Source organism: Strigops habroptila, chromosome 6, assembly GCF_004027225.2.
Source record: "Strigops habroptila isolate Jane chromosome 6, bStrHab1.2.pri, whole genome shotgun sequence".
In the NCBI taxonomy this organism is placed as follows: Eukaryota; Metazoa; Chordata; class Aves; order Psittaciformes; family Psittacidae; genus Strigops; species Strigops habroptila.
Window position 1 is genome coordinate 30525590 of NC_044282.2, and position 15614 is coordinate 30541203.

The 15614-nt window shown below is 41.5% G+C and overlaps 1 protein-coding gene across 6 annotated transcripts in view; it reads left to right on the forward strand.

Annotated features, from left to right (window-relative positions):
- Positions 1–15614, forward strand: part of FILIP1 (filamin A interacting protein 1) — a 105234-nt gene that overhangs the window by 80404 nt on the left and 9216 nt on the right. For all 6 annotated transcript variants that reach the window (XM_030490099.1, XM_030490102.1, XM_030490103.1 and 3 more), the window contains one exon: positions 6514–9316. In XM_030490099.1, coding sequence (XP_030345959.1) covers positions 6514–9316 — 2803 coding nt within the window. The remainder of the gene's footprint in view (positions 1–6513; positions 9317–15614) is intronic.

Genomic DNA, 15614 nt, shown 5'->3' on the forward strand with positions numbered 1-15614 from the left:
TCTTTAAGTATAATTTGAGAACTGTCTCATAGTTTTTGAAGTAGCAACAATATTAATTTGCTTTTGATATAATTTGATACAAGCACTTCTCAAAAGTTAATTCAGGAGTGAAGAATATGCAGGTTTGTACACTTCAACTTTATATGGCTGGTAGCCACAAAAATGTGTCCATAGAATTACTAGAACCAATAACTAATTGTTTTTACAAGTTTTTGTTTGTTTTCAGAGTTGACCCTGTGATAAACTGAACAGCAACTCGGGAAGTTCTGTAGCAGGGTCATTCAAACATTTGTCTCTGTTCCCTGCCTTTAAAGTTTCATGGATAGAAAGGAGAAAGTAACACAGATGTGCTTTATTCTTTTTTTGCTATGAGGTCTGATCTAATTTACATCTTTCCTCCCTCAGTTGAGATGGATATGAGGGGAGGACTACAGCTGATGATTTGAAAGTGTTACCTAATTTTGAATTGCCCAGCTTGAGTATTAGGCCTGATTGTTTTGCTTCCTAGAGAGCCTGACCACCTCTTGTCTCTCTTTGATGTTAGCTGAAATACTAAGTGCTCAGAATCAGTGAAATTCAGCCTCTGGGTATCTCAGCCTGGCCTCAAACACAGAAGCACTCAGAAGTAGTCCTGGCATGCAGAGGATTTCCCAGTGGCTGTAGAAATAATCTTCAAAATTAGCTGTTGTACATTAAACAGGAAAAAAATGAAGAGGGAACTCCTTTATTACGTTAAACCACCTCTTGCTGGTTTTCATTGTCCCACGACTCTAGCAAGCAGCCTCTTGCATCACTTAATGGGCAGCAGCTTTCTAGCTACCACTAGGAAGTTACCCAGTCTCTGACTGCATATGCAGTAGCAAACTCTGTAGGGCTGAAGTGGAAAGATGAGCTTTCGAAGGCACTAGCTTTCCCAGTGCTTCCTTGGGATTGCTGTGTGAATGGCAGAAATACTGTTGGCCCCTTGGGAGGAAGCAGCCTTTATCAGTCAGCTCATCCTTAGAGTAACCAATTCCTCCTTAACGCACTTAACCGCCACTTACTGGCCATCCACAAAATAGGATAGAGGTCATTACATCCCATTGCAACAAACATTTCAGAGTTTAAATGGCAAAATAAGGTACTACAGGAGCAGTAGATCTGTGATGGCTTTGTGTGAGAGCAGCAATGAGGAACTCTGTGGACCTCCAGGCTGTGTACAAACTCAGTGAAAAGGTCCTCCAGACACATTCCCTGTTTCCCTTCTTCCCATCCTCTTCCTTCTACCTGCTGTTCTTCCTGGTGCCCCTGTCTTGATAGAAGGGGGAATAGCCTTCCACCTCCAGACTGCCCTCCACATTAGCCCCTCTTGTGAGTGCCGCTTTAATCACTGTGAGACACCCTGGGAAGCTTGACTTAGGCTGTTTACAAAGCAGGGAACTAAACCAAGCCAATGCAGCTGAACTTTGGTGCCAAAATATTCACACATACGCAAACTGCATAGGCAGCTTGTGTCCTTTCAGGCCATCCTTTCAGGCCATCTTCTGGCTTGCCCTGCCTTCGTAGGGTTTTCTCACATAGCTGAAAGCCCATTTCTACACTAGAGATGAGAAAGGTCTTCATAGTATTTGTGATGTTGTCTCATCTTGATGGAAGTACAGATGGAAAGGGCAATGCAAACACTAGTATAAATTTTCAATAAATGTTTTGGGGGCTTTTCACTTTTAACATGCGCTGCTTTAAACCTTCTGAAGTGAATGCTTTTTTTGAGGGGAGAGGTGCATTTTTGGAAATCACTGAGCATCTTTCCCCTGATAACTGAAATTTCTTCATATTTTCTTGAAATATTGTAAGCCCCTTTGGAGAATGGCTTCTCATATCAGCTATCAGTCTGATGGCTGGTTTTTTATAGTTCCCATTTTGCTGCATTTATTGTATTTCAAATGTAGTCATGAAGTTTATGATCCTTTAGGAGGCAAGAAAATGTCTACTGACTACTATTTGTAATTTCTTTTGTAAATGTAGACAAGAACTAATGCTTGATTTTAGCTAAGGTCTTGCTGCTGCTACTGCTTTTACCATTTACAGATAAAATAAATCCCATCTAAAATCCAGTAATGTTCATTGGAGCTCTCCTGGTATGAAACCGTTGCAATGTCTTTCAAAATACAAAAGCATTATTCTCCAGCTTTAAGTTATAATTCATGTTGAAGTCTTGCTTTGGTCTGAGAAAAGACATTATGAAAATGGTACTGTGGGGTTCCTCCTTTGCATCTCAGTGACTGAACTTGACATATGCAGAAATAGTGCATGTGGTTACCGAAGGCTGTAGCTTTATTGATTCAATTGATTGATCAGCCTTACAGAGACTGTTAAACCACTCTGATAGCTGAGCAGCAGACTCCAGCAAGAAGCCCTTCAAGCACTCTGCACTTCTCTTTGGAAGGAGGAGGTACAGCTTTCTGCGTTCTTTGTCTCATGTCCTTCAGGGCACACTCAGGGACTCACCTGCAGCAGACCAAAGCTCTGTCTGTGTTGGACACGTCTTCCCAACATACCCAATGTTCTGTTTTACAAACTATGTCTATGCTGTAACCCAGAACTGTCTCTTACAAATACACTGACACAATAACTGGACTTCCTGGTGGCTGGAACATAGCTGAGGGCAGGGGAGAGAGTATGGTATTGGCCAGGTTTGCCTTAAGGAAAAATTGCCATCCACGCTTGAAGGAGTGATTAGCCTTGAGCAAGGCAGTCAGCACAGGAACATAACCATAATAAAAGAAATAAAGCCACATTTCTGGAGGGATAGGGATCAGCAGCTATCAGCATCCTGTCATGCATCTGATGATCAATCTGAAGCTCAGAGGAGGGAAGGGGTAGCAGAAAGACTTTGTGCATTGAAATGCTTCAACACCAAACCCAAAGGAAGGAGGACAGGGAGGGTCTGGCTGCTGCCCATTCATTCCCATCTTCCTCCTTGCTGGTGGCTTCCAGCACACCATTCATGAAGGATGGCCGGGGTGTTTATTTTTAACTGAGGCAGTTAACAGTTTGCACATATTCACACCTAAGGGTTTGCTATTTTATTTATCCAGTATACTGCCAGGGGGAGTGTGGTAATGTGATCATCTTGAATGCTGGACAGTCGTAGGGCACCTGTTCTTCAAATCCTGTGGGGAGGACACATAGCAAAGAGAGGGAGAGACTGCCTGGACCCTCATGGCAGCAGAAGACCGTGTATTCAGGGAGTGAATCAGGCTGCATGTTTCAACATGTTACATGTAGTAGTAACATGGGGAAAAGAGGTTCTGCACAGACCTCAGCAGGAGCAGGCGGTACAGCCCTCTCTCCACAGGGAACTGAAGCAGATATACTTCCCCGCTGTGGTCCATATGCCAGGCCCTTGAGACTCTTCTTGATGAATCAGGTTACCCAATTGTGTCTGAATATTTCTTCCCATATCTAAAAAAAACCCCAAAACAAACCAAGAATGCAGTTGCTCTGGATAACACATTGTGCGGTGAATCCAAGGTGGTTTTCGTACTGCTTTGGAGCCTGTGCAGGTCTGCATTACTTAGCAAACATTAGCAGCAGCAGCAGTCAGATGAGAAGCCTGAAATAAATCAGTTGTGAGCATCAAGAGGGGACATCACCTTACGGTCCCTGAAATTCCAGTTTAACCACTGAGGTATAAGAGTTTTACAAAGATGGAAAAGCATGAGCAAGCTTAAACTCAGCTTTATTTTAGTGTTTAGAAGTAACACCAAAAAGGTGTAGATTTTGCTTATTACTTTGGCATCTGCACAGATTTGAATGCTGCTTTCCCATCCATCCCTCACAGAACCAGATTTTAAAAGCAGTTTTCTGGACATGGCAAACAGAAGTATTGTCAAGTATCTTCTGTGAAAGTTCACTTGTCGAATCTAGGACAGTCTAGTTTCACCATGTAAAAGCTGAGGCAGGATAAAATGCTGCAACGTGCTTCCTACCTTGTTTGGCACAGACACATTAGCAAATTCACCTCCTTGTACAGGCACAGTTACAGTGCTTTATTTTTTCTTTTCCCAGAGGGGCCAGGCTAGTTAATCCCCGCTGCTAGCTCTCCTGAAAGGCAGCAATGGTGCTAATGTGCTCTCTTCTCTTGCTCAGTCTTATTCCTGGCATTTTTTTGTCTTAATTTAACAGATATTTAGGAGTTTTTTCAGTGTCTTTCTTGACAGTATTCACCAGTAGACTCTCGGGTAATCATGGGGCAATGTGTGGCCAGTGAATTATTTCGCACTCTGTTTAGCAGCATGGCTGGCAGGTACCACCTGAAGCAGCTGCTGGGTGAAAACCACATGTGCCCATTATGAACAGCCTAAGAATTCAAAATCATAGGCAGTTTTCTGAGCATCTCTAGATAGGCTGTCAAGTGGCAAAATTGTTAAAAAGAAGGCTGTCTTCTGGTTTTTCGTTGGTTTTTTTTTTAATTTATAGGGGTAACCTTAAAAGTTTCCTGTGTGACAATGGAGGCTGGAAACATTCTCTGTTTTGAAGATCTTATATTCTTGTATATATATATGTTCATGACTTTGGGAGATGGGTCATTTAGAACACCACCAGGTTAGGGCACATTATTCTGTCATGGTAAATAATATTTTGTGGAAGGATGCATACTCTTTCTTTAAAAATGGAGCCTGGGGGAGATGAGGGAGAGTTCTTGGCAGAAACTCTTGCATGAAGCAGTGAGATACAGCAGCCAGGGAATATATTGCATGCTAATAAAGTTCCTTCTTCAGTGTGAAAAGTGCATGCTTTGTGAGTGGCAGCGGGCCTTTTTTTACCTTTTGACATTCTAACTTGACCCATAATGAGGCATCCACCAGCACGTCCTTTCAGTCCTTTCCAAAGAGCTGCCAAAACTGCAGAGATTTTTTTGAGAATAATCTGTGACCCAGCAAGGTTGGCTGTAAGGTTTGTTTGTTTTTCTCTCTCCTGCTGGTTCCTGCTATTCTCTTACTCCCACATCCTATCTGACCCTTGTTTTCCAATGCATTCTTCAGCCTTCTCCTTCCCTACCTACTGCATCCTGTGTCTGACTTCCTTCTCTTTTCTTATAGCTTTTCTTTCCAGTTCCTGTTCATTCTGTTCCCCAGGAGCAAGAAGTAAAACTTTAAAAGTTGCTGGAGGACCAAGTTAATATGGCTGTTGTTATGAGTTTAGAGGTCAGGTGAGGGTTCTGGGAGACATCCTTTGTTTACAACATTGTGCCTTGGAGCTCTTTGCACCACTTTGTTGCTGGGGCAGCAGAGAGGAATGCATATCTGTGCTTCACCCATCACCAGTTAGTCCAGCGTTTAAGATAAAAATACTTACAAAAATGTTCAAAAGCTTCAGACATAGAGTTAACAAAACAACTGGATTCGAATCATCACATGTGTCTTGATAAGTGATATGGGAGTTGTAGGTACTTCATCAGTGGTTTGAAAAACATGTCATTGCACAGTAAATTCAGCATGAGTACCCGTGTCTTTTCTAAGTTGTATTGCTGCTTTTGCAATAAGGCTCTTACATGAGTAGCTATATCCCTGTGTTATCTGTATCTCCTGATCAGTTGAGTATCACCATCTTCATAAATCCGTGCTTACAACATGTGCAGGAACTTTCTGCACTGATGTCAACATATCCTGAATATAAATCACAGATATAAATTACTTATATTACTAATACTTTCTCCACTGAAATGTTGCATGAGTAAGGCTGGAAAATGTAGGTCTTTATTATTTTTATGAGGATACACCTAATTTGTGTATTGTGAGCTTTTATATTGTCTGAAAATACAGCTTTACAGACTGTGTAAAGAAGAGCATTTTTCAGCTGAGGTTAGTTGTACCCAAAGGTTTGATTAGTCTGATCCTTGCAGTCCACAAAATCTACTATTGTAAATTGAAATATGCCTGGAAGAAGAAACCTTTTAACGTAATAGTCACTGTGCTGGCAAATTTGTCTTCCTGCTAATTTTTTATGTGATGCCCAGATGGTTATTAGTTGTGTGTTAATGTAATCTTCTGTCCTGCTGGTTTATTTATAACCAAGATTGATCCATTTGTGTATGACTGCATACAGCAATTAGTTTTCATTTTCTATCTTATTTTACACGTTTTTGTGTATGCAAGGAGGAATCCACCTTGTAAAACAAGTTTGGTATAAATGAGTTGGTAAGTAGATATACCCCTTCTGTTAGAATATGATAAACTTTTACCAACATCATCCTAACAGAGAAATAAATGTAAATGAATTAAAATCGGATGTGTTTGTTATCTAACAATGTATAAAATTTCACTGCTTTTCAGATTTCTAGATGGTTTTATATAATTTTCAGTTAACTTTTGTAATTTAAAATATTTGGTTTGGGAAAGTAAGTGTAGTAGTAGTAATTTCTTGAAAGACTACTAGGTTATTAAATGGAGAAAAAAGATTAAATGAAGGTGATTTTAAAAATGGAGAAATATATACATCTATATATATTTTGTTTCTCTTCTGTTTCAGGTTGAAGAAACTTCTTGAGCAAGAGAAGATCTATCAAGCTCGGAAGGAAAAGGAATATACAAAGAGACTCAATAAACTAAGGGAAGAACTAGTCAAGCTCAAATCATTTGCACTCATGCTGGTGGATGAAAGACAAATGCATATTGAACAACTTGGTCAACAAGGTCAGAAAATACAGGACTTAACTCAGAAACTAAAGGAAGAAGAAGAAAAGCTTAAAATTATTAGTGCGAAAACAAAAGAAGATGGACAAAAACTGATGAAATTAGAGGCAGAACTTGAACACAAAACGTCATCATTTTCTCAAGAACATGAGGAGATGACTGCTAAACTGGCTTATCAAGAGTCACATAATAGACAGCTAAGGCTTAAGCTAGTGGGGTTGACTCGCAGAATAGAGGAGCTAGAAGAAACTAACAAAAATCTTCAAAAAGCTGAGGAGGAACTTCAAGAACTAAGAGATAAAATAGCGAAAGGGGAATGCGGGAACTCTAGCTTAATGGCAGAAGTGGAAAACCTCCGCAAGCGTGTGCTTGAAATGGAGGGGAAAGATGAAGAGATCACAAAAACCGAATCCCAGTGTAAAGAGCTGAAAAATAAACTGCAAGAGGAAGAGCACCATAGCAAAGAGTTGAAACTTGAAGTGGAAAAATTGCAGAAAAGAATGTCAGAACTAGAGAAGCTGGAAGAGGCTTTCAGTAAAAGTAAGTTTGAATGCACCCAGTTACACTTAAACTTGGAGAAAGAAAAGAATTTGACTAAGGATTTGATAAATGAATTGGAAGTGGTGAAGACTCGAGTGAAAGACCTTGAGGCATCAGAAAGTAAGTTGGAAAAGGCTGAAATAAGCTTAAAAGATGACCTCACAAAGCTGAAGTCATTTACTGTAATGTTGGTTGATGAACGAAAAAATATGATGGAAAAAATAAAACAGGAGGAAAAAAAGGTTGAGGGTCTAACCAAGAATTTTAAAGTTGAACAAGGGAAAGTTATGGATGTAACAGAGAAACTGATAGAAGAAAGTAAGAAATTTTTGAAACTGAAATCTGAAATGGAGGAAAAAGTGTCTAGTTTGACAAAGGAAAGGGATGAGTTAATTAGCAGACTGAGAGGTGAAGAAGAAAAATCCTCTGAACTAAGCTGTAGAGTTGACCTGTTAAAGAAAAGAGTTGATGGTATGGAGGAAGTAGAAAGAGAAATTACAAGAGGTCGAACCAGGAAAGGGCCAGAGCACGGTTGTCATGAGGACAACAAGATTAAAGAACTTACCATTGAAATTGAAAGACTGAAAAACCGTCTCAAACAATTGGAAGTGGTTGAAGGAGATCTGATGAAGACAGAAGATGAATATGATCAGCTAGAGCAGAAATTCAGGACTGAGCAGGATAAAGCTAACTTTCTTTCTCAACAGCTGGAAGAGATGAAACTCCAGATTGCCAAAACTAAAGCAATAGAAAAAGGTGAAGCAGTGAGCCAGGAGGCAGAGCTGAGGCACAGGTTTCGCCTGGAAGAGGCCAAAAGCAGGGATTTGAAAGCAGAAGTTCAAGCTCTTAAGGAAAAAATCCATGAGCTCATGAACAAAGAAGACCAGCTTTCTCAGCTCCAAGTTGATTATTCGGTTCTGCAGCAAAGGTTTATGGAAGAAGAAAATAAAAACAAGAGCATGGGTCAGGAAGTTCTGAACCTAACAAGAGAGCTGGAGCTTTCTAAGCGTTACAACCGTGCTCTGAGGCCCAGCATAAATGGACGAAGAATGGTTGATGTTCCTGTGACGTCCACTGGCGTGCAAACAGATGCTGTAAGCAGTGAAGCAGCAGAAGAAGAAACTCCGGCAGTGTTTATAAGGAAATCCTTCCAGGAGGAGAACCACATCATGAGCAACCTGCGGCAGGTAGGTCTGAAAAAACCCATGGAGCGTTCTTCAGTGCTCGAGAGATATCCTCCAGCAGCAAATGAACTTGCAATGAGGAAATCTTGGATACCATGGATGAGAAAGAGGGAAACTGGGGCTCAGGCAGCTCCTGACAAAGGAGCCCGAACTCACGGTCAAGCGCATCCTGGGGAGGTTGTCCTTTCACCAAAGCAGGGTCAACCTCTTCATATTAGGGTGACACCAGACCATGAGAACAGCACAGCTACTTTGGAGATAACCAGTCCAACCTCAGAGGAATTTTTTTCAAGTACCACTGTCATTCCTACTTTGGGAAATCAGAAGCCGCGAATAACCATCATTCCCTCTCCCAATGTTATGCCACAAAAAGGAAAAGGCAGTGAAAGTCCACTGGGCCGAGATCGTTCTATGTCTCCAGTCACTATAACAACATTCACCAGGGAAAAGTCCCCAGAGGGAGGGAGAGTGCCCTTTGCTGACAGACCTGCATCACCAATTCAGATTATGACAGTATCAACATCCGCAGCACCAGCAGAAATCTCTGTCTCTCCGCAATCACAAGATACAACCATGGGAAGGGCTGTCTTCAAAGTAACACCAGAAAAACAAACCGTTCCGACTCCAATCCGCAAGTATAATGCCAACGCCAACATTATTACAACAGAAGACAATAAAATCCACATCCACTTAGGTTCCCAGTTTAAACGCTCTCCCAGTGCTGCGCCTGATGGTGCGAGTCCTGTGATAACAGTCAGACCGGTGAACATAGCAGCAGAGAAGGAAGTTGTGACCGGTACTGTCCTTCGATCACCCCGGAACAATGTGTCCTCACGACCTGCAGCAAGCAAGGTGACAAGTACTATCACTATAACGCCTATTACAACGTCTTCCACCCGAGGAACACAATCAGTGGTAAGCAGTGTAGTCTTGTGATACAGTCTTCATGCTAAGGAGAAGGGCAACCATAGGTTGGGTGTGAAACACCAGCAGGGAAAAAAGGTGGGGTGAGGAGAAACTCTTGACTTCCCTACATTTGTTTCAGGTACGAGCTTAACTATAAAATCAGAATTTGCCTGATTAAAATATTTTTGTACCAGTGTTGGACACTGGTATATTTTTGGTATTATCTCCCACAGGGGTAACTTTCAAAGGAAATCCCTTCAAAGTTCCTTTAAAGTTATTTTCATAATGGCAATCCTGTAAAGTTACAAGTGAGAGACAGAGAGGGACAAAGAACGATGGAGATGAAAGAGCAGGAAACTGTATTTTTATTTTTGGTGAGTGCAATTTCTGACTTCTGAAAATACTCATAATGATCTCTGGCCCAGCTGGCAAGTCTTTAGAATCTGATCATGCAGGCTGGTATTTCTTTGCTATAATCCCATTCTAGTTATAATTCAATTAGTATGTGCTGTAATACTGAACTCCAAAGAAATAAATAGGCAGACATGGTATCATTGCTTACAGCTCCAAGCCTCTTTCCACCACTGAATAGTAAGGCTGTTTCTGTTCCTCTGAAATTCTCAACTTCTGTAAGTGCTGTATTACAATAGTGCTTCCTCTGAAATATTTTTTGCTGCATTCTCTCTGCCCCTCTGTGGCAGTACCCTAGCTTCTTTTTCATACTAAAAAAGTTCTCTCCCCAGGTTTATTACAGGACATGGCTTTGCATTGCTTTAGTTGAAAATACCCTGGGAAAGAAGAATTTAACCAAAATAGAAAACCAGCAGTACTGTATTAGTCCAAAAGATTATTTAGCTAGACAGAGCCTGCAACAGATGCTTAGGGGAAGGTTATTTTAAGTGGGTAAACACACAGTAATGTTTCCCTCAACGTCTGTTCCTGGTTTTTGGCAATAGGTGGGTATTTCTTTCTGAACCAGGGCCTGTAGCCACATCTTTGTGTTTAATAGACTGTGGTGGCGTTTTCTTCTATTTATTCTTCTAATTGCTTTTTGAACTCATTTATATTGTTGTTTCCACAACATCAGGGGGCAGTGAATTCAGCTGTGGGCTCTGGGAAAAAAGCTCTTTTGTTTGACACCTTTTATGCAATACCTTCGTTGGTTACAGCCGCCTTCTTATATCTTGACAAACACTGGATAGTCATCCCCTGTTCGTTTGTCCATGCCACTCAGGAGTCTGCAGACCCCTACAACACTCCTCTTCAGCCATTTCTTTCCAAGTTGAAATGTCAAAGTGTATTTAAGATATACTTCCACACTTTTGGAGAGAGGATGCCATCCCTATTTAAGCTCTCTGACTTAGGAAAACTTGGATTCGTCATACGGATCTATTTGGGATTGCACATGTGCGCTCTCTCTCTCCCCACATACATAATGTGTTGTAGATACTTTACAGTGTTTTCCTATATATTAGAGGTAACTGTTCTTTTTTTTTTTTTTTTTTTTTAAAAAGTCTTGAATTAGTTCATTTACAACCTCCTTTGTCTCTCAGAAGCTTGGAAAACTTTTTTTTTTTAAGAGTTCCTAATTCTTTTTTACTAGATGTCTATCTCTACTGTGATGATGCACTGAACCGTGGCAGACAAAACTTTGCTGTTTTGTTTTCATCTGGCTAAAAAGTGGCTTCTTTCTTCACTTCATTCTCCCTGATTTGGAATGTAAAGAAATACTTCAACCACAAGATTTACTTTATCTTATGCTTCCCTTTGTATTTTAAGGTCCCTAGTCAGATGAGCAAGGTGAAGATGACTTCGAACAAGCCCAAATATGCCTTGTCTTCCCTAACCCCGTGAAAAAAACAGAAGTTGTATATTCACCATCTGTTTTGCAAATGACTACTTTGCAAACACATTTCAATACCCTTAGTCAGAAGAAACAAACTGTGATCATTTACTCAGTAATCTTATGTTGTGGTTTAAGCCCAGCCGGTAACTCAGAACCATGCAGCCACTGACTCAGGGCACCTTAGAACCCAGGACACCTTAGAAGAAACCAACATTGATATAATTTTGAGAGTTTAAGTTCATAAAATCAAAAAAGACAAACTGATCCACAGCTGCTTTCTTAGCTCACTGGTTTTATTTTTTTCTCCTCATCCATGATGTACATTATTACAATGTACTAATGCAGTGCCAAGCTACAACGGGGAAAATAATTCTGAAATTCCTAGCTCTCATCTGTTGCTATAACAAATTTGCAGTTACTGATTTCATATTTGAAAACATTTAACTTTTCTTCCAATTTGAATTTATAGAGTTACCTTCAGTACTGCAGGTGAAGTTAATTCTAAGGTGCCCACATGGTACTTTTAAAGGATAAGCCTGAACTGTGCTGTCTCCCTGCCTGCGTGAATCCAAAACCAGAGACTGTGGTTTCGTGATGGACCATCATGATTTTTGAATCCCATGAATCCCATGGATTAAGGGGTGTTATGAAAAAAACCAAACCCAATCCTTTGCTGGTAACTGCCTTTTGTATGATAGCCTATGGATTTGGCTAATTACCACAGAAGTGGAAAAAATAGGGTTTGGTTCGCCTTAGTCAAACCCACTTCCAGGAAAATACTTGGACTATCTTGCAGACCAAGCAGATGGTTTTATTTTGTTTATTACAGATGGACCACAGCATAACCAAAAATTAACGACTATGAGACCAGAGGATATGCAGAACAAAATGATCCTGAAATTGTAGCCTGGTTGTTAGTCTTGCCTTAGCACATTAGCCGAAGTCCTTGTTCCCAGGACAGTTTATATAGTTTACAGTAAAACCCCCACAGAATAAAAACAAATGTTCTGTGGGAAAAAACCTGAGGTGTCTGTATCCTGTTTTTTGATTTAGACCTTATGTTTGGCTGTAGGATTTTGGATCTTCTTTGGCTACCAGGATAGGTGTGAGTCCTATAATCACTTCAACTCTGTGCTCCCCACTTCCTGCAAGCCTGGCATCCACCACCAGTTGTTTGTCCTGCCAGGGTACACAGTGACTCCGGTGACATGCAAATCTGCAGGGAGCAGAGGGAATCCCAGCTGCAGCAGAGCCAGCATAGTGGCACAGCACCAACCATGCAGAGCGTCCTGTGACCGAGGCAGGAAGGCACGGCTGAAAGGCTGTTGGGTGCCAAAGATAACTGGGCACACATCAACACAGCTATAAACTACTTTCATTTGGGCAGCATTTAGTTTGAGAGCATCATCTAAATTTAGTTTGTTGTAGGTGTCCCACATCTGCTCTAAGTTTTTGTTGGAGTTACTAGCGATCCAGGGCTCAGCTCACTTGCTGGTATAGAGGTTCATGGTTCTATCTGCATGCCCTATGGCAGCTGAGACATGTTCATGAGGCTGGTAGATATTACATGGAGCTGTACCTTTCTGCAGTGGATGCTGACAGGATACCTCAGATGGCACGAAATGCCTCAGTGCAGGAAACTGAGTCAGTCCCTAGTCATCGGTCCCCTTGTCAGCACTGAGCCCTGTGTGCTGGCTCCGCTGAGACCCGCTAGCTTCAGTGGGAGCTGGATTGCCCACTGGGCTCCACTGACTGTATTGACTAGATCTCAAGTCCCACCCTTTCAGGATTCAATTGCCTAAACATACTTGTTTAGCGTCATTTTAAGTGCTGTCAAGTAGACTGCCTAACTTCCAGCTGCTTTATCAGAGGTTGCTTTATCTCCTTGGGTCCTGTCTGAACTACCAGTCCCTGTAGCTTGAGTAGCCCAGGGCATCTCAAATTGCATTAGATACCTTTCAGTCACTGAACTGAACCATTTCTATCCAGTGCAAGCTAGTCCCTAATCTGATGGGAACAAGTACTGAACCTTTGTTACTAGAATATTCCAAAAGTGAATGTGTGCATGAAAGCACTTTTTTGTGTAGGAATAAAATGTACTAAGCAGGATCTGTTATAAACTACTAAAAACCATGCTAAATGTGCTGTACACTCAGATTGCTTTTCTTCCTTCAATGGCACTGTCCAACCGTACTGCAAGCTTTCAGCTTGACATACCTCCCAGTGTCTGCGGTGAGTGCTAATTATTGACCTAACCAGCTTAGCGGCTGCGTGTATTGATCTCGTGCCCAGTAATGTATTTGCTAACCTTGCTCTGGCCCCCTATGCTGTTCCAGCACCATGTACTGCCAACTCAGAGCCAGCCAGCATCACTCTGCATCCCGCCAGGCTGCGTCTCTATGCCGGCTGCGTATGACTTGGTTTCTGGTTGGAGCCATATTCCTGTATCAACCAGAAGACAGCAGCCTACACACAAACAGGGCTGGAGGGAATTGCTTAGAGCTTGGTTCTTGGAAGAAATGGCCAAGAGGCAGACAGTCGTATGGGTTCTCTGCCACAGACAATACAGTCATGTACCGGAGAGTGTCCTCTGCTTGCTTACCCTGTCACTGTTGCCAAAGGCTTGCTGAAGAGCCACCTTTGTGCCGTTTCGCTTAGCAAACACAAAATGCTTTTGCAGCTGCAGCTGCGTGTGAAGCAGGCATTAGCTTCCATATGCTCAACATGTTAGTATGCTGTAAGGAAGGCTAAGACATTTAAAGCAAGATAGAGTTCTTTTCAAAGTGTATTTGAGTGATTTAGGCTTGAAATGAGTAACTTGAAAGCACCCAAATCCTTAGTTAATAATTTACATGTGAATAAAGCTGAAGAAATGCCTGAGATTCCAGCTACTTCATTTGATTGCCTCATGTTTACACACTGTGGAACTCTTTCAGGGACTACAAGATGTTTGTCATTTGGGTTCCCTGGGATGTTGACATATTTTCCAAGGCTGATGGAATGCATTTGCATGTTTTGCCCTACAGAATTGTATGGGCCTAACTTGTTTTGACATCTACATGTGAGTTCCATATTAGCCTTCAGACTGCTATTGTAAATGTTGCTTTTAGTTATTGAAAATGGCTTCCTTCCTGCCAGGCAGACAGCATTCAAGTTTTCCAATTGTGATTTTTTTTTTTTTTTTTTGTGTGTGTGTGTACACATGGGGTTTTGAAACTGTTCTTAGAAGATTAAGGAATGGTTTTCCTTCAAATACTCAGGATGCAGACAGAATGCTCTGATGCTACTGGCTGGAAATCCTTCAAGAGAGAAAAATGCTGCTTCGTGGAGCATTTTTAAAGTGCATTTTTAAGTAAATGTGCAAATACATGTTGCAGTCGACACAATCCCATAATCCAGTCTATTTCAGCAGTTTAGCAGTTTTATTTTGCTTGCATGTTGTAAGTTGCAGAATTTAGTCATTTAGCAGATGGGTCTAGCAAGGATTCCAGGATCTTATGAGAAGTGTTTTCTTTTGTGAGATCAAAGTTTTTGTCCATTATCTGCACAGGAAAAAGCCACATATGAAATTCAGCTGAGACATCGAAGTTGTCACCATTAATATTTGTGTCTGTATTGCACACTGCAGAAGATAAAACACATTCTCCTTTCAGAACTGTCATGGTTATAAGTATTTTCTTTAGGTCATGGTCCATAAGGGGTAGGTAGCTTCCAGTTTTGGCCTTACAAGAGTATGTGCAAGATTATCTGGCCAATGGAGATTATAGCAGTTGGCCCTTTGGAGTCTTCTTGTCCTATCCAAGTGCTCCTTGTGCATTTACACAGTGGGATTCGGTTGCCTAAATGTGTGTACTGATTGCATTTTCAATCTATAGGATAGCCAGCCTGGCCTCCAGCTGGTACTCCAGAAGAGCACAGATTGCTGATAGGAGCTGTGTTGGGTCTGCCAGCCCCATGCTTGGCTCCTCAACCAGTTGGGCCAATTTTAGTTTTTTTAAATGTATTCTGAATTCCTCAGACTTGAAGATAAGTGTGCTTGGAGGCTGTTGTCCAAGGCTGGCAGAGATGGTAAACTGACCATGTTTGCAGTGCCTTGAGGTATTCTTGGAAATCTGGGCTGCCTGCTTTACCCTTACCTCATCAAGCTGTGGCTAGGGCTCAGAGAGGGGAGAACCCTCTCCCACATCCCTCCTCCTTTAGCCACAGGAAAAGGAAGTCTTTGCTCTGTCTCTCTCTCTTCCAGTCCCCTGCACTTCCCAGTGCAGAAAAGTGTGGCCCCAGTCATGGCCCTAGCTTACTTTGGGAAGCAAAGTTCAATTTTGTCTATAATGCTGAGAAATCTTGCCCCAGGTCTGAAAACACGGCAGTTACTCTGGGTTCAGCATTAGCCTCATGTGGCTATACTGTTTTAAGGGCCCGTGCTAGTCTCTCTGCAAGATGCTAATATTGTACCTGTCTGAC